Below are 18,443 nucleotides of genomic sequence, written 5' to 3'. Positions count from 1 at the left end.
AAGTGATAGAAAAGTTTTTATACAAAATAGCAGTTTCTTCCTTCAGGAATCGACATCTCTACCTGAAGAGGGAGCAAATCAACTGTATCCTCCAGATGAAGAAGAACAAGAAGAACTTGATTTTTTGTTTGATGAAGAGATGGAACACATAGAAGCACGAAAAAACACATTTACTGGTTGGTCTGATAATGATTCAGATTATGAAATTGATGACCAGGATTTAAACAAGATTTTGATTGTAACTCAGACACCACCTTACATGAGAAAACATCCTGGAGGAGATCCAACGGGCAACCATATGTCTCGGGCAAAAATTACATCTGAGCTTGCTAAAGTTATCAATGATGGCTTATATTATTATGAACAGGATCTGTGGATGGAAGAAGATGAAAACAAACACACAGCCATAAAGGTAATTATTTCTGGACAACTCTTTCTGCTGATACTATGTTTTGATTGTGTGTTGTTGTTTATATTTTCCTAAACTTGAGGCTTTATTTCATGAATTTTTTTTGTGTGTGTGAGGAAGATCTGTTGCCAACCTTCTTCTTTTTGCTTGAGGAAAATTGGCCCTTAGCTGACATCTCTGCCAATCTTCCTCTATTTTATCTGTGATGCCATCACAGTGTGGTTTCACGAGCTGTGCTAAGTCCATGCCTGGCATCTGAACCTGGAAATCCTGGGCCACCAAAGTGGAGTATGTGAACTTAACCACTATACCACTGGGTTGGCCCCATGAAATTTTGATTATAAATAAATTATATTTAATTTGAAAAATTCTCAGAAATATCTGATAGTCACAACCTGAGAGGTAATTTTATTTTATTAAAGTGACAATGAAATTGATACTTTAATTACAAAAAAATATTAGCACTCACTGACTAAAACCCTTGGCTTTTTCAGGTGAAAATAATAAGAAGCCCCTTTCTCATAAAAAAGGAATAAAAACTGAAGCTATGGACAGGCTTACTCCTTACCCGGCTATAATCACTTCAGCTATATGAGCAGGGCTTTAGAGGGGGGGGTTACTGCTTTTGTTGCCCCATTTTGTCCTTCTTGCCTTAGTCTGTGGTGCGCGCGTGCCCCGTGGTAGTGGAACTGGTTGTGGACACGTATAGAAGGTTAAACTGGCTGATTGTCTCTCTTTGTCCAGTCATTACTATGGTGCTAGGGATGCTGTTTGAAACCTTGTTCCAATTTTTTATCTTCTTGCATTTCATCCCTATTGATACCTATTGCAGTTATTAGGGTAAAATATGAAAGCGCTAGAGTAGTCTACTGGCTGTCTTTATTCCTTTGATAGGAATTTTAATGATACAGGTAGGGATTAAAAGGGATCTTTCCTGTCATTAAATTGATTAGAAAACCCTAAAAGTTAAATATTTGATTTGGCGATAGAATAACGAGGGAAAAGTTACATAACTATAATATGCCAAATAAGAAAGAGATCTTGGTCAGAAATAGTTATAGTTGTAGAAAGAAAAGCTGACCAACTAGTGGTTGGATAGAGGGGACAGGCTGTCCATGGAGGTTCACATCATCGACAAGAAGTGTGCTTTCCTTCTTGAGTCTTCATCTCTTTTCTTCCTGGAATTTCCATCACTGCTTTCACCCTCTTACCTTCTCTAGCTACTGCCTTTCTGGAGACCCTGCCTCGGGGTATGGTAGCTTTTATAAAGTTTCTTGATTGAAAGTCTTTCCTCGGGTAAATGTTGTTATTTTGTTTGTGGTGCTTAGGTTCTGTAAGTAATAGCTAACTTAAATCCTTTTTGGATCAGAAAGAGATGGAAATAAATTCAATTAATAATAGATTAAAATTGTACTCCCTACATTCCCTGTCCCTCTGCCCTGTGTTGTTCTTCACCATCTACCATTCTGTATATTGCACCCCTTTTCTGTTTTGATCACATGGATGTAAGATCTGTGAAAATAGGAATTTTGGTGTTATTTTGTGCACTACTGTATCTCCAGTACTAGAACAGTTCCTGGCACAAAGTAGTGCTCAATTCATATTTGTTAAAATGGAAAAATGAATTATGGATTAAACATTATGAACTAACCAAAGGAACCTAACCACTGTGTATGATATTGGTTCTGAGGGAAAATGTTTTCAGAGTTCCAAATAATGGAATTTCAAGCCACCATTTTGAGAAACATATGCTATTTGTAGGTGATTATTTGCTTTAACTAAAGGGTAGACAACAGTAATTAAAAAAACCATATATTGAGGTACTTAAAAACCAGCATCTGCCTTATTCATTAAATATTGGAGATAAATAATCTTGGCTATATGGCTGTAAACATTATGGGTCTATTCGTAAGTGTGTCTTATTTTAGCTTGGTCCATGTGTATGTTCCTATCACCTAGCTTATTCTCCTTGTTTCTAATTCTGTGTTCAACACGTAATTTCTGATTAGAATTGTTCTTTTCTTGTGGGTCTGCTTAAAGGGAGAGAAATCAATCACTTAATATATGTTTAATTGAACTCCTGCTATGTGCCAGACACTGTGCTAGGCATGAAATGGGAAGATCACAGTAGAGTTTCTACATGCCTGGTTCTTACAGATAATTGGGAGGACAGACATTAAAATAAACTCATAAGAAGTAGTTAATCACACATTATGATAAATGTTCTAAACAAAAGGAACAGGATGCTGTTGGATTGGATTGTCAGGGAGTGCCTGTGAGAAAGTCACAATTATGGCGAGCTCTGAAGTATGAGTAAGAATGAACCATGCAAAGAGCAGGTAAACCATTTTCTAGGAAGAGGGAACAGCAAGTGTCAGGGATCTGAGGTGGGAAAGAATTTGATGTGTTTGAGGAACTGAAAAAAAGTCAATTTGCTTATAGTGTTATATAAGAGGACAGATTGGAGATATAAGCAGGAGTCTGATCATACAGGGTTTTGTGGGCCACGTTAAGTAGATTGGAATTTAAAGTTCAAATGCAGTACCTTGAAGGGTTTTACACAGACAATGGGACATGGTCTAATTTTTATTTTTAAAAGATCACTCTGGTTACTAAGGCAGAGAATGGATTAGATGGGGACAAGAGTGGCAGAAGAAATCCAATTGGGAGGCTATTAAAGTATTCTAAGAGATGGATGTTGATAATTTAAGATATATTGGTGGTAGAGGAAATGTACCCATGAGAAGATCCAGATCTGAGCCCTGAGGAATGATCATTTAGAAGCTGTATGGGAAAGGGGTGGGTTGTGGAAGCAAAAAACTGGCTTCAAGAGGAGAGAATAATCAGATGTGTTAGAAACTGGGAAGATTGAGTTAGACGTAAATAAAGAGAATGCTGAATTGATAGGGTAGTTTGGTCATTTCTGACTTTGCAAAAGGAGTTTGCTGGATCCAGAAGGTATGTTGAACTGCACCAAAGAGTGAGTATAGATAGGCTTTCTGTTTCTGGCATGTCCTTACTACTGAAGACAACTAAAGCAGGCAATTAATAGATGAGAAAACATCTCCTTAAAGTCCTTGAAGACCTGCAAGTTAAGTTATTCTCAGAATAAAACCACAGAGAAGTGAAGTATTGAAACCAGTTTTACCCTGGAGACTATTTTGGAATTTTGGGAGTATGAGGAGTTCTGCTTTGCAAAAGGCACTCAAAATATAGGGATAAAAGACACAAACCTAGGGTCCAGCCATAGTTGGGTATTCCAACAGGAGTCCTTTTCTCATTAAATTGGTACCCAAAAGAAATATACCCTCAGTGAAAGAGAACTTTGTCTCTCATCTGCTCCTCTTGGGGACTACAGAGAATATTTCCCTACTTGTGCTGAGCAGAATAAGGGGGAAAAATTGGATTAGAAGTTATAATCATGCAACCCAAATTCACATTGAGTGACTAAAGTAACCATTAGTTGTAAATTTAAAGTGATTGTGGCCTGTTAATTTCCCAGAAACCTAGCAGAAGCAAATGTAGTTCCTTTGTTAAGACATTCACCTTTGTGCTAGACTTCAAAGGATTTACTCAAATTATTTTATAAGGAAAGTGAGCAGCTCACAAAGTTGATAATCAAATAAGGAAATAAGGTACCACATGTGAGAATGAGCAAAAGCAACAGACAGCAAAACCATACCATGAAATAACTTAGATAGTAGAATTATTAACCAGAATATCGAGTAACTATGCTTACTATTTTTAAATAAATAAAAATATGTGTAGGGAAGAAGAAATTCTAAAGAATAACTTTCCTAGAACTTTTGGAAGTAAAGACAGTTAAGTTTGAAATTAAGAACTCAGTCAATTGAAGGGATTAATAGCAGATTAAATACAATTAGAGAATCAGTGAATTGGAAGACAGTTTATAAGAAACTATTCAGAAATCAGTACAGAGAGGCAAAGAGAGAGAATGTGTAAAAGAGGGTATAGACTGATATGCTAGACAGTCTTTGCTGTATTATTTGGTACATTTCAAACCAAGTTGTGTAATTTAACATCTAGTTGATTTTATTATAAAATAATAATTTTTTTCCCTAAAAAGTAAAAAGCAAGCAAGAAATGTGGAATATAGAGTGATAAACATGGTATAAGATAGACATTTAGTCAGTTCCAGAAGGAAAGGAGAGAGAAAATGGGGCAGAGTCAGTATTTTAAGAGGTAACAGCTAGGATCTTTTCTGAACTGAGGGAGAGATACCAGAGTAGAGCAGCCAGGGTAGAAAGGCAGATTACTTTCAAAGAAAGAAGAGTGATTGGACAGCTGACTTCCCACCAGTAACAGTTGAATGCAACAGATAATGGAATGATAGTGTTAATATACCAAGGGAAAATAACTATCAACCTGTAATTATATGTCTTGCAAAAATATCGTTCAAGTGGCCGGCCTGGAGGTGCAGCAGTTAAGTGCACATGTTCTGCTTTGGTGGCCCAGGGTTCTCCGGTTCAGATCCCGGGTGTGGACATGGCACTGCTTGGCAAGCCATGCTGTGGCAAGCATCCCACATATAAAGTAGAGGCAGATGGGCACGGATGCTTGCTCAGGGCCAGTCTTCCTCAAAAAAAAAAAAAGAAAAAGAAAAAAGAAAAAAAAATCGTTCAAGTAAAAGGGTGAAATATAACGAGAGAAATTGCAACCAGCAGAGCCTTATCAAAGGAAATTCCAAAGGTAGAGTAAAAGTGATTCCAGATGCCAAAGATACAGAAAGGACTGCAGAGCAAAGCAAGTGATAAATATGTGAATAAATCTAAATAAATATTAACTGTATAAAACAATAACTATATGTTACAGATTTAATATAACAACACAAACTGGGAGAGAACAATAAGTAAATAATATTTAAAGTTACTTTTGTGTTTGGAAAGAAGCTATTGATTAATTTTAGTTTTTAAGGTTTTCATGTTGCAGTTTGAAGAATACCTATTTAAAAATAAAATTACAGGAATAACCTTGAAACCAGGAGAAAGGAAAAATGTAAGACAAGAAAAAAGGGAAAGGGGGCTTCCAGCACAAAAATAAGGTGGTAGATTTGAATCCAAATATTTAAGTAGCCAAAATGGGTAAATATTGTGAGTGTATGTAAATACAGCCAGTTATTTACATGTAACACACCAAAAAAATAAGGAAACAAAAAGATTGAAAGGAAAAGATTGGAAAAATATATACCATAGAGTAGTAACCAACCAGAATCAATCTACAGATTTAATGTAACCCCTATCAATATCCTAAATGGCCTCTTTGCAGAAATGGGCAAGCTGATCTGAAATTCATATAGCAATTCAGGGAACCTAGAATAGCCAAAACAATCTCAAAAAAGAACAAAGTTGAAGGATTCATACACAGTCCTTACATTAAGACACTGTTGGTACTAGATTAAGCGTAGATATACCGATCAATGGAAGAGAATTGACAGTCTGGAAATAAACCCATGTGTCTGTGGTCAACTGACTTTCGGCAAAAGTATCTAAAGCGTTCAATAGGGAAAGAATAGTCTTTTTCAACAAGTGGCCTTAGAGCAAGTGGGTATCCACATCTGAAAGAATAAGTTAGATGCCACCCTAACTCACCATGTACAAAATTAACTCAAAATGAGTATAAAACTCTTGCAAGAAAACAGTAGAAAATCTCTATGACTATGTGTTTGACAGTGATTTCTTACATGAATGACACCAGTAGCACAAGCAGCAAAAGAAAAGAAATAAATTCATCAAAAAATTTTAAATATTTTAGTGAGAAAGGATACAGTGAAGAAACTGAAAGGACAATAAAAAGACACCCACAATACCATTTCCATTAGCACCCCCAAAAATGAGATACTGAGGTATAAATCTAAGAAAATATATACAGGATCTATATGAGGAATACTATAACTCTGATGAAAGAAGTCTAAGAAGAACAAAATAAATGAGAGATATCCCATATTCATGAATAGGAAGACTCAATATTGTCTGTTCTCCCCAGCTTGATCTATAGATAAAATGCAATTCCAATCAAGATTTCAGGAATTTATTTTGTGGATATTGACAAACTTATTCTAAAATTTATGTGGAGAGGCAAAAGACCCAGAATGACCAGTCACTGTTGAAGGAGAAGAATAGAGGACTGATACTACCCAACTTCAAGAGTTGCTAAAAGCTACAGTGATCAAGACAGTGGTATTGGTGAAAGAACAGGCAAATAGATCAGTAGAGCCAAAGAGAACCTGGAAATAGGCCTCGAAAAACATAGTAAACTGATCTTTGACAAAAGAGCAAAGGCAATACAATGGAGAAAATATAGTCTTCTCAGTAAATGGTGATGGAACAACTGGACATCCACATGCAAAAAAAATCTAGAGACAGACCTTAAATCTTTTCACAAAAATTAACTCAAAATGGGGGCTGGCCCCGTGGCCGAGTGGTTAAGTTCACGCGCTCCGCTGCAGGCGGCCCAGTGTTTCGTTGGTTCGAATCCTGGGCGCGGACATGGCACTGCTCATCAGACCACACTGAGGCAGCGTCTCACATGCCACAACTAGAAGGACCCACAACAAAGGATATACAACTGTGTACCGGGGGGCTTTGGGGAGAAAAAGGAAAAAATAAAATCTTTAAAAAAAAAAAATTAACTCAAAATGGATCACAGATCCAAACGTAAAACACAAAACTATAAAACTCCTAGAAGATAATATAAGAGAAAATCTAGATGATCCTGGGTTTGCGATAACTTTTTAGATGTCACGCCAATAGTACAATCAATGAAGGAAAGAACTGATGTTGGATTTCATTAAAATGAAATGTTTCTGGGAGCTGGCCCTGTGGCCTATAAGTTAAGTTTGGCATCCTCCGCTTCAGCAGCCTGGGTTCAGTTCCTTGCCATGGACCTATCCCACTTGTCAGCGGCCATGCTGTGGTGGCAGCACACATACAAAGTAGAGGAAGATTGGCACAGATGTTAGCTCAGAGCAAATCTTCCTCAGTAAAAAAAAAAAGAAAAGAAAAAGAAAAACTTCTGCTCAGCTAGTGACATCATTAAGAATGGGAAGAGAAGCCACCTAATGGCAGAAAGTATTAGCAAAAGACACATTTGATAAAGGACTATTATCCAAATTATACAAAGAACTCTTAAAACTCAACAATATGAAAACAACCCAATTAAAAAATGGGCCAAAGACCTGAATAAACATCTCACCAAAAAAGACATACGGATGGCAAATAAGTATATGAAGAGATACTCTATATCATATGCCATCAGGGAAATGCAAATTAAAACAATGAGATACCATTACACCTTTTAGAAGACCAAAATCCAGAAGACTGACAAAACCAAATGCTGGTGAGGATGTGGAGTAACATGAGCTGTCATTCTTTGGTGATGGGAATGCAAAATGGTACAGCCACTTTGGAAGACAGTTTGGTAGTTTCTTACAAAGCTAGACATATTCTTAACATACAGTCACCCTCTTTGGTACTTACCCAAAGGAGCTGAAAACTTATGTCCACACAAAAATCTGCACATGAATGTTTACAGCAGCTTTATTCATAATTGCCAAAACTTGGAAGCAACCAAGGTGTCCTTCAGTAGGTGAATGGATAAATAAACTGGTATGTCCAGACAATGGAATATTACACAGTGCTAAAAAGAAACAAGCGATCAAGCCACGAAAAGACATGGAGGAACCTTAAATGCGTATTACTAGGTGAAAGAATGCAATCTGAAAAGGCTCCATACTGTATGTATAATTCCAACTATTTGACATGCTGGAAAATAAAACTATGAAGACAGTAAAAAGATCAGTGATTGGGAGGTTGGGAGGAGAGGGAGGGATGAATAGGCAGAACAGAGGATTTTTAGGGCAGTGAAGCTATTCTGTATGATAGTATAATAATGGAAGCATGTCATTATACATATATCAAAACCTGTGGGATGTACAATACTAAGAATGAGACCTATGTAAACTATGGACTTTGGTGATAATAATGTGTCAGTGTAGGTTCCTCAGTTGTAACAAATGTAACATTTGGTTCAGGATGTTGATAGTGGGGAGGCTGTGTCTGTGGGAGGGTATAGGGTATATGGGAACTCTGCACTTTTCACATAATTTTGCCATGAAGATAAAACTACTCTAAAAAGTCTACTAACCAAAAACAAAAAGGAGAAAATATTTGTAAATTACATATTTAATAAAGGACTTGTATTTATAATATATAAAGAACTCTTTATTATTACAACTCAATAATAATAATATGAATAACCTGGTTATAAAATAAGCAAAGAATCTGAATAGATATTTCTCCAGAGAAGATATACAAATGGCTATTAAGCCCATGGAAAGTTGGTTGACATCATTAGCCACCAGGGAAGTGAAAAACCAAAATTGCAATGAGATATCACCCCATACTTACTAGAATGACTGTAATCAAAAAGATGCACTCACAATTATTGTCAATGATGGGCAGAAATAGGAATCCTCATAGACTTCTCATGAGAATGTAAAATGATCCGACTGCTTTCCAAAGCAGTCTGGCAGTTCTCAAAAGTTTAAACAGAGTTATCATATGACCCTGGAATTCCACTCTTAACTATATACACAAGAGAAATGACAAATTATGTCCACACGAAAACTTGTACCCAAATGTTCATTGCAGCATTATGAAAGTGGAGAGAACTCAAATGTTCATGAACTGATGAATGGATACATAAAAGGTGGTATAACCATACAATGAAGTATTATTTGGCAGTAGAAAGAAATGAATTTCCTGATAGATGTTCAACATGAAAACATTGTACTAAGTAAAAGAAGCCAGTAATAAAGTACCACATATTGTATGATTCTGTTTATATGAAATGTCCAGAACAGAAAAAAAATTAGATTGGTAGTTGCCTGGGGAGGAAGTTGGGAGGAAATAGAGTGTGGCTGCTAATGGATGCTGAGTTTCTTTTTATTGTGATGAAAATGTAATATTGATTGTGATGATGGTTGCAAAACTATGCTAAAAACAATTGAATTGTACACTGGGGTTGATTGTACCATATATGATTTATGTCTTAATAAAGCTGTTTTGTTTTTTTTTTGAGGAAGATTAGCCCTGAGCTAACTGCTGCCAATCCTCCTCTTTTTGCAGAGGAAGACTGGCCCTGAGCTAACATCCAAGCCCATCTTCCTCTACTTTTTTTTATATATGGGACACCTACCACAGCGTGGCTTTTGCCAAGTAGTGCCATGTCTGCACCCAGGATCCCAACTGGCGAACCCCGGGCCACTGAGAAGTGGAACATGCAAACCTAACCGCTGCACCACCGGGCTGGCTCTAATAACACTCGTTTTAAAAAAATAACAAGGGAAAGGAAAGACATCCAGTGTACATGGATTGGAAGTCAATACTACCCAGTGTGATCTGCAGATTTAGTGTAATCCCTATCAAAATTCCAATGGCATTTTTCACAGACATAGGAAAAGCAATACTAAAATTCATATGGAATCTCAGGGGACCCTGAAGTACCAAAGCAATCTTTAAAAAGAAGAATAAAGTTGAGCCAGCCCTGCTGGCCTAATGGTTAAAGTCCGGTGTGCTCCACTTTGATGTTCTGGGTTTGGTTCCCAGGTGCAGAACCATACCACTCGTCTGTCAGTAGCCATGCTATGGCAGTGGGTCACAGAGAAGAACTAGAAGGATCTACAACTAGAATATACAACTATGTATTGGGGCTTTGGGGAGGGAAAAAAAAGAGAGAGGAAGATTGGCAACAGATGTTAGCTCAGGGCGAATCTTTCTCAGTTAAAAAAAAAAAAAATTGGAAATCTCACGCTTCTGATTACAAAACTATAGCAATCCAAACAATGTAGTACTGGTATAAAGACAGATATAGACAAATGGAATAGATTAGAGAGCCCAGAAGTAAACCCTTGAGTTGACTATACAGTCAAGTGATTTTCAAGATGGGTGCCAAGACCACTCCTTGGGGAAGGGACAATCTCAACAAATGGTTTTGGGGACACTGGATATTCATATGAAAAAGAATAAAGTTGGACCATTACCTTAACACCATATGTAAAAAAATTTAATTAAAGATTAAACCTAAGATCTAAAACTGTAAAACTCCTAGAAGAAAACATAGGGGTGAAGCTTCATGATGTTTGATTTGGCAGTGGTTTCTTGGATATGACACCAATAGCACAGATAATAAACAAAAATAGACAAATTGGAATTCATGAAAATGAAAAACTTCTGTGTATTAAACACAACAGTGAAAAGGCATCCTACAGAATAGGGTAAAATATTTTCATATCTTATAAGAGGTTAATATTCTCAAATATATAAATAAATCCAACAACAACAACAAAAGCTCAGTTTAGAAAATGGGCAAAGGAGTCCAGTAGACATTTCTCCAAAGATGATGCACAAATGGCCAATAAGCACCTGAAAATATGCTCGACATCACTCATTAGAGACATGCAAATCAAAATCACAATGAGATAGCACCTCACACTCATTGAGATTCCTACTTTCAAAATAAAAATCAAAACCCAATAAATAACAGTTGTTGGAGAGGATGTGGAGAAAACAAGGAACCTTGTGGGTTGTTGGTGGGAACATAAAATGGTATAGCTGCTATAGAAAACAGTATAGCAGTTCCTTAAAAACTAAGGAGTCCATCATGAGATGACTGGATAAATAAAATGTGTATACGTACAATGGAATATTATTCAGCCTTAAAAAAGAAGGAAATCTGTCACATGCTACAACATTGATGGTCTTTGAGGACATGCTACATAAGCAAGTCACAAAGACATACTGTATGATTCCACTTATATGAGTTAATAAAATAGTCAAATTCATAGAAACAAATTAGAACCGTGCTTGCTGGGGGTAAGGGGGAAATGGGGAGTTGTTTCAGGGGTATAGAGTTTCAGTTTTGCTAAATAAAAAAAATTATGGATGTCTCCACAATACTCTGAATATATATTACACTGCAGAACTGTACACTTAAAGATGGTAAATTTTAAGTATTTTTAACACCAATTAAAAATAAAAATTATAAAGAAAACCCAGCTACTTACAAAATAAATAAGCCAAAAGAAGCTCTTGTACATTTATTAATATCAGACAGAATAGACTTTCAAAGTAGAGTTGAAGACACTGAAAGAATTCCTGGTGCTAATGTCCTCTTGTAATGATTAGAAGTGAAGAAATCCATCAGAAAAGTATAATTTAAAATTTAACGTACTTAGTATAAAATCTTCCAACATGTGAAGCAAAAATTGATAGAACAAATCCAGTCATATTTATTTAATTTACCCCCTAAGTAAATTAAGTAAAGGAAGACTCAAACATTAAAAATATAATAATTTGAGTAACAACTCTTTACCTAACAACTGCAGAGTACATGTTCTTTTTGGGCAAATCTGTAGTACTTTGACCTACAGTGGTTTGTAAAGCAAATTTCAAAGCGCTGATAGTACATAAAACACATTATTAGTGGAATTACTAGTGTTTAGTAATAAACAAATGTTAAAAAGCAAAATAATAGACTTTTCTCCCCATCCTCAATACCAATGGTAGGAATGGCTCAAATGGAGATTTACCAATCAACAATGTTTTAAAAATAAGGGTGAGAAAAAGATAAAATATTAAAATTCTGTATGTTTTAGAATAAAGGTATATTTTAAATAACTCACCAAAGAGGAAATCATAGTGAAAATTAGAAAATCTAAGTGGAATGATAACTGAGTTTAAGAGGTGCACCTAAAGAGATAGGCTTAAAGGCAAGTATTAGAGAAAATGCTTGAAATTAATAAGCCAAGCACCCATATTTCTTTGCTGTATAAAATCTGCCCCGCCCCAGATCTCAAAGGCTTAAAGAAAGAATTTCTCACATTGTTTCACAGTGGCTGTGGCTTGGCTTGGCTGTTGCAGCTGTGTGTGTTTGGCTCTGTTCTGGGTGTTTTCTCATTTTTGGGATTTATGCTGAGAGAGCAGCCCCTATCAGCACTTGCTCATTCATTCACACAGTAGAGAGGATGAACAAGAGGCTGAGCTAAAGTGTATAATTGTATTCAGAATTGCTGCTTAGATGTTCTTTACGTAAACGTTTGCTCACATTCTATTGGCTAAAGCAAATCATATGGCTAAGCCTATGGGCTGGGGATGTATATTTTCAAAAGGCATGAAAGGTGATTACAATGGGTGTGGATATGCTAATCCTCTAATCTAGGGAATGCCGGCTGTGAACAATAATAGACTCTGCTTTAGCTTTCAAGAAGCCGTAAGTTAGAAAACCCTCAAGAAGTTAGAAAAAGAATTAGCAAAATAAACCCCCTTAAAAGTATATGGAAGGAAATAATAAATAGCAAAATTTAAGTAATTAGGTCTAATAGAATAGAGGATTAACCATACTCACAATTCTTTGAAAAGATTAAATGTATGAGGACAAAAAAGAGGAAAATGTACATGTTTTAGCTGCAATGAAAATGGGGATGTAATTACTGATCATGGAGAAATTTAGAAGTATTTTAGACTGATAATTTGAACGTTTACGTAAGGAAAGATTTCTAGAAAAATATTTAACTTACCAAGACTGACTGAAAAATAAGTTGTTATAAACCATTTAAAAAAATTTTTCAAACTCGAATATGACTTGGCTTTATTAGCAAGTTCTCCGAAAATTGGAATGATTCCAGCCATGAAAAAATATTTCCAGTGAATAGAGCTAATACTAAGTACTTAAATATTTGTGAATGAGTGGGAAAAAGAGGAACTACTTCGCTCATTTTATGAGAAGAGCATAACCTTGATACTGATAACCTGAAGAGAACATGAATGAGAAATTCACAAGAATGTGAGTCAAGCATTAGAGGTAATCTAGGTTTAAATATTCTAAACAATCTTTTAGCAAACCAAATCTAGGACTGTTTTTTAAAAACACCAAGTTTTCATTTCAATAATGCAAGTTATTAATACATTAGAAAGGTTAGTCAATGCAATTCTCATGAATAGATTGAAGATTGTGATCACTTTAATGCAGAAAGTGCATTTGGTAAAGTCAACATGCATGCATGAAATTATTTTTAGCTAAATAGGAATAAAGGGGGATATCTTTAGCCTCATAAAGGGTTTCTGTAAAATCCCCTACAAACAGATCATTCTGAATGGTGAATTGTTGAAGCTAATCTCTTATAATTAGAATAAGACAAAGATGCTTACTGTCAAATCTATCAAATATATTGGATATCTTTGTTAGACCAGTAAGGCAAACAAAAAAGAAAGAAAGAAAAAAAGAAAAAGATAAGAGCTGGAAAGGAAGAAGTAAGAATTTAGGATTATGTAAATAGAAAATCCAAAAGTATCTTACGGGTGAGTGATTAAAGTTAGTAAGTGCTTAATAAGTTTTCTGGGTAATTATTTTTAGAATCCAGAGAATTTCTACATAGTAGCAGTTAGTTGGAAATAGTAACTTTTAAGATTCCATTTTCTAATAGTATAAAACACTCATGAAGAATATGTATTTTCCTTGGATGCCATAAGAAATTACTACAAATTTGGCAGTTTAAAACATCAGTAATTATTTAATTTTGTTGATAAGAATTCCAGGTGATCTCAGTTGGTTTCTCAACTTTGGATTTCAGTTTCGGACTAAAATCCAGGTGTTCCTGCCTTATCTGGAGGTTTTATGTGAGAATCACTTCCAGGTTCATTCACATTGTTTGCAGAATTCAGTTCCTTGAGGCTGTGGGTAAAGTTGAGGTCCCTCATTTCCTTTTTCCTGTCTGGAGCCTCTCAGCTCCTTTAGGCCACCTGCATTCTTGGTCAAATTGCATTGTCAGTCTAAATTACCAACAGTTGGTGGGGCCCTGCTTTGCTTCCCTCTTTTTCTTCTGCTACATCTCCTGCCTGTGGTTGGAGAAAGTTCTCTGCATAATCCAGAGTAAGCTACCTATCTTAAGGTCACTTATGAGAAACCTTAGTTACAGCTCAAAGTCCTTTTTGCCATGTGATTAACATAATCACATATTATAGGGATTGGGATCTGGATATCTTTGAGGGGCCCTTTTGCCTGCCATAGGATGCGCCAGACTTTTAAGGAGAGTATGATAATAATTGAAAAGTGTTAGTGAAGACATAAATAAGGAGAGAAATACCAGAGTTCATGTTTGAAAGATCCAATGTAGTAAAGGGTAATTTTCCGCAAACTGATTCTAAAGTCAAATTCCAAAAACTGTTTCAACAGATTTTTTTGTGATAAGCTGATTTTTTTTTTAAAGATTGGCACCTGTGCTAACATCTGTTGCCAATCTTTTTTTTCTTCTTCTTCTCCCGAAAGCCCCCTGGTACTACATGGTTGTATATTCTAGTTGTGAGTGCCTCTGGTTGTGCTGTATGGGACACTGCCTCAACATGACCTGATGAGCGGTGCCATGTCTGTGCCCAGGATCTGAACTGGCGAAACCCTAGCCCACCAAAGCGGAGCGTGTGAACTTAACCACTCCGCCATGGGGCTGGCCCCTGATTCTTAAACTTATATGGAAATATAAGAGACAAGAAACTCATCACATTCCTCAAGGCAGAGCAACTTTAGCAGATTAAAGGTATAAGATAGACCATAGAAATGGAATAGGAAGTCCTGAAACAGCTGCATGCGCATATGCACATTTGGTAAATAACAGGTGGGGTTACAGAGCAAAGAGAAGATCTGATTTTTAATACATGATGCTGGAAAGTTGTGTGGGGAAAAAAGTGAAATTATAGACCTCTGCCTTATAGTATCATTCAAATGTATTCCAGTGAAGGGCAAAAGCATAAAGCATGATCCCAGAGTAAGGAAAAGTTTCTTAAGTGGACACAAAACACGGTCTTAAAGGACAAGATCGAAAACTTCACCACAAAGAATTTTTCATTAAACATCAAAAACAGTGCATGCGTAGTCCATAAGTAAGAAAAGGTGGTTTCCATTCATGATTTGATAGCTAGTGTAAAACAAATGTATAAAGAAGTACAAATCAAACGATTCAGTAGAAAACTCGTTATAAGACATGAACAACTATTTGACAAGAGAGGAAGTCCAAATGATTGAAATCGTAAAAAGGTGTTCAATATTATTAATCAAGAAGATATAAATTAAAATTTCAATGAAATATTTCATAAAACCCACATTAGCAAAGTTAAAACATCAGACAGAAGTGGTTGGGAGTATTTGGAACAAGAACTTCATTAACTAACGTGTGGGGATAAAAATCTAAACCATCCTCTATGCTCACCATCTGTACTTGGGAATATGCTTTCAAGTTGCATTGTTCAAATATGGTAGCCAATAATCATTATGGTTATTGAGTCCTCAAAATGTGGCTAGTCCAAAAAGAGATGTGTGTTGAATAATATTGGATTTTGAAGACTTAGTAAGAAAAAAAGAATGTAAAATATCTCAGTGATTTTTATAATTATGCATATTGAAATGATAGTATATTTAGTTAAATATTAAAACTTCACCCTTTTTTAACGTTTTTAATGAAGCTACTGGGAAATTTAAAATTACTTGCAGTTTTTTAATAATTATATTGGATCACACTGCTGAGAGGAACTTAGAAGTGTTTATCAAGAATAGTATATAACGGTGTAGCAGAGTTGTTCATTATATCCACAAATTGGAAATAACCAAATTGTCCATCAACAATTAACTGGATATGTTGCGGTATAGTAAACTGATACTGTGTTGTAGTGGAAATGAGTGACAGCTGTACACATCTTTATCAAAGAATCTAGAAAACAATGCTGAATGCAAGAAGTAAGATTTCATACAGAGTATGATTCCATAAAGCTCAAGAGCAGGTCAATCAAACATTTTTCAGAAATGTGTACGTACATAGAAGGTAATAGAAAGAAAAGCCAGGAATAATTATTACATAAGTCAGGATTTGGGTTGTTTTGGTGGGAGGGAGTAGGATACCCAGATACATCAGGTATTTGGAGATAAAGCTCAACTCCTTAGGCTGGTCTTCCAAGCCCCCACCGTCCAGACTGCCCTTCCACCCAAAAAGGTGCTAGGGACGCACAGACCTGAGAGGGTTCTAATATGCTAACCGTGTGTTGTTTCTAGTAGTTGTTATGAGTGTCAGTTTTCTGAATAAGTTGCATATGTATGGTTAATACATTCTTCTGTATGGCATATTTCATAACAATACTAAAAACAGACTAGCAGAATGGGGATGTGTGGTACAAGAAGTGGCAAGCCAAAGATGACTTACTCACTTCTTGGAGCTGCAGGGTTGTTGCTCCTTGGGCTAAAATCAGGGTAGGTTGAGCCTGTCTTTGTTTTTTGCATCCAACTATTCGTCTTCCTATCCAGTGGTCTTCTTGGGGTTGTATTATAAACCTGTACAGTGTTGAAGCCTTTATTACTAGAGGATATACAGATAGGACTTCCATCTCAGAGATGTGCTGGTTGGCTTCTGCATCTTGTCACTCACATTGCTGGCTGGCTTCTGGGCTTGTGAGGCTCAGGGATTGCTCAGTCTACTATCACTCATGATACCTCCCCCTAACTAGAAATCTTTAGTTTGAATCTTCAGAACAAGGGAGATAAACCAGTCCCTCAGTCATTGTACCCTCTGTCCAAGTTGCTCGTGTAGAAACCCAAATCCTCTCATGCCTTTGTTTCCAGCATTTCAGGAAGAACCTCCAAATTGGAAGCTTCTGAATCACATTGGTCAGTCAGTTAATCTCATCTTCAGGTTCATAGCATTTGCTATTGTGCAGTATGCCAGCTTTGTCCATTTTGTGAGCTTTTTTTTTGTCCAGCTTTGTATTTTGTGAAGTTATCACTGGTGGTCTAAGTGTCAATTCCCAGAGTTCTCCTTGGATTTGCTGACTTTGTGTTGTATGAGGGAACATTTCCAGTTGCTGGATGATCCAGACCATCAGCAGGTGCATTGTTGAGAGGGTACTCAGGAGGTAGGCTCTTTCTTCTACCTTGGCCCAGACAATCTTCTGTAATTTATGGAGCCCTTGAGCCTTGGGAGACCTGATGGCTGTTATTCACTCTGACTTGGCTGACTACTTCACTGTTTCCTGCTGCATTCCTCTTACAAATGCAGGCAGGCTCTTTTCTATATTTGTTGCAGATGGTGAGAGAAACTTCATTGTGGTGAAGTCTTTGGTATAGCTGGAATTGGTGTACAAATTTATCAGGAGATGCCACATCTGGCAGATAGAGACAATGGCATCATACTGACTTGGCAAGAGGAGAATCACCTAAATTTCCCCTCACCACCACCACTTGAACTGTTCCTCTTCTCACTAGAGAAGAACACCAAGTTGAGAACCTCTCTGGCAAAGCTGGGACCTGTTCCTGACCAGGAGTCAACTTGTGTGCAAGTTCCACTGAGTGCAATTCTGGGCCAATAACTAACTTCTCTGAACCTCAGATGGGGATCGGGGATCATTCTTGTCTTCTCTACCTCATAGGACTGTAAAGACTTTCGAAAACTGTAAACGTCTGGACATGTATGAGAAAGAACAAAGGCCATATGGTTATGTGGGACCAGAAATAATGAATGATGGAAATGGAAGGAGACCAGGAATTCAAAGATTGCAGAAGCTTCAAGGCTTTACATAGAAATTGTGACATCAAAGTGCAGTCTGTGGAGTTCTTCCAGAGTATCATAGTGTCAGACATTTCCATCATTAGTCCTTTTATGTTGTGTATTTAAAATGCAAAACTCTTAATTCTTCCTCCTAATACATTATGCTGAAAGACTTCCTCAGACCACTTTCCTCTCATAGGCAACATAAGGCCCCAAATCAACTGTAGTCACTTTCTCTTAAGAAATGGTTTTGATTTGATTTCTTCCGGCTGGAGAGACAAGTGAATCAGGAAGTCTGATGTCAGGTTTTGCCGTGCTATTTAAATTCCGTCCATGATCCCTTGCACAAGTCACTTCCTTATTTTAACACACATACTTCAAAGGTGGTAGCTTTATAATAAATTAACTCTTTGCTAGGGAATCATTCATTAACAT

The 18,443-nt window shown here is 36.5% G+C and overlaps 1 protein-coding gene across 48 annotated transcripts in view; it reads left to right on the top strand.

The window, feature by feature from the left end:
• Window positions 1–18,443, top strand: part of LARP1B (La ribonucleoprotein 1B) — a 138,610-nt gene that overhangs the window by 35,662 nt on the left and 84,505 nt on the right. For 40 of the 48 annotated variants that reach the window (XR_011537176.1, XR_011537175.1, XR_011537174.1 and 37 more), the window contains exon 11: window positions 47–412. The exons of 7 other annotated variants lie outside the window; for them this stretch is intronic. Coding sequence is in view for 24 of the 41 variants with exons in the window: in XM_070609102.1 (XP_070465203.1) it covers window positions 47–412 (366 nt within the window). In the remaining 17 variants the exon portion in view is untranslated. Of the gene's footprint in view, window positions 1–33; window positions 413–18,443 lie in introns of all 48 variants that reach the window. One more of the 48 variants, XR_011537184.1, reaches the window with a different exon arrangement.

Source organism: Equus przewalskii, chromosome 2 (assembly GCF_037783145.1).
Source record: "Equus przewalskii isolate Varuska chromosome 2, EquPr2, whole genome shotgun sequence".
NCBI classification, from domain to species: Eukaryota; Metazoa; Chordata; class Mammalia; order Perissodactyla; family Equidae; genus Equus; species Equus przewalskii.
Note: the sequence above shows the minus strand (reverse complement) of the source record. Positions and strands in the feature narration are given on the sequence as shown.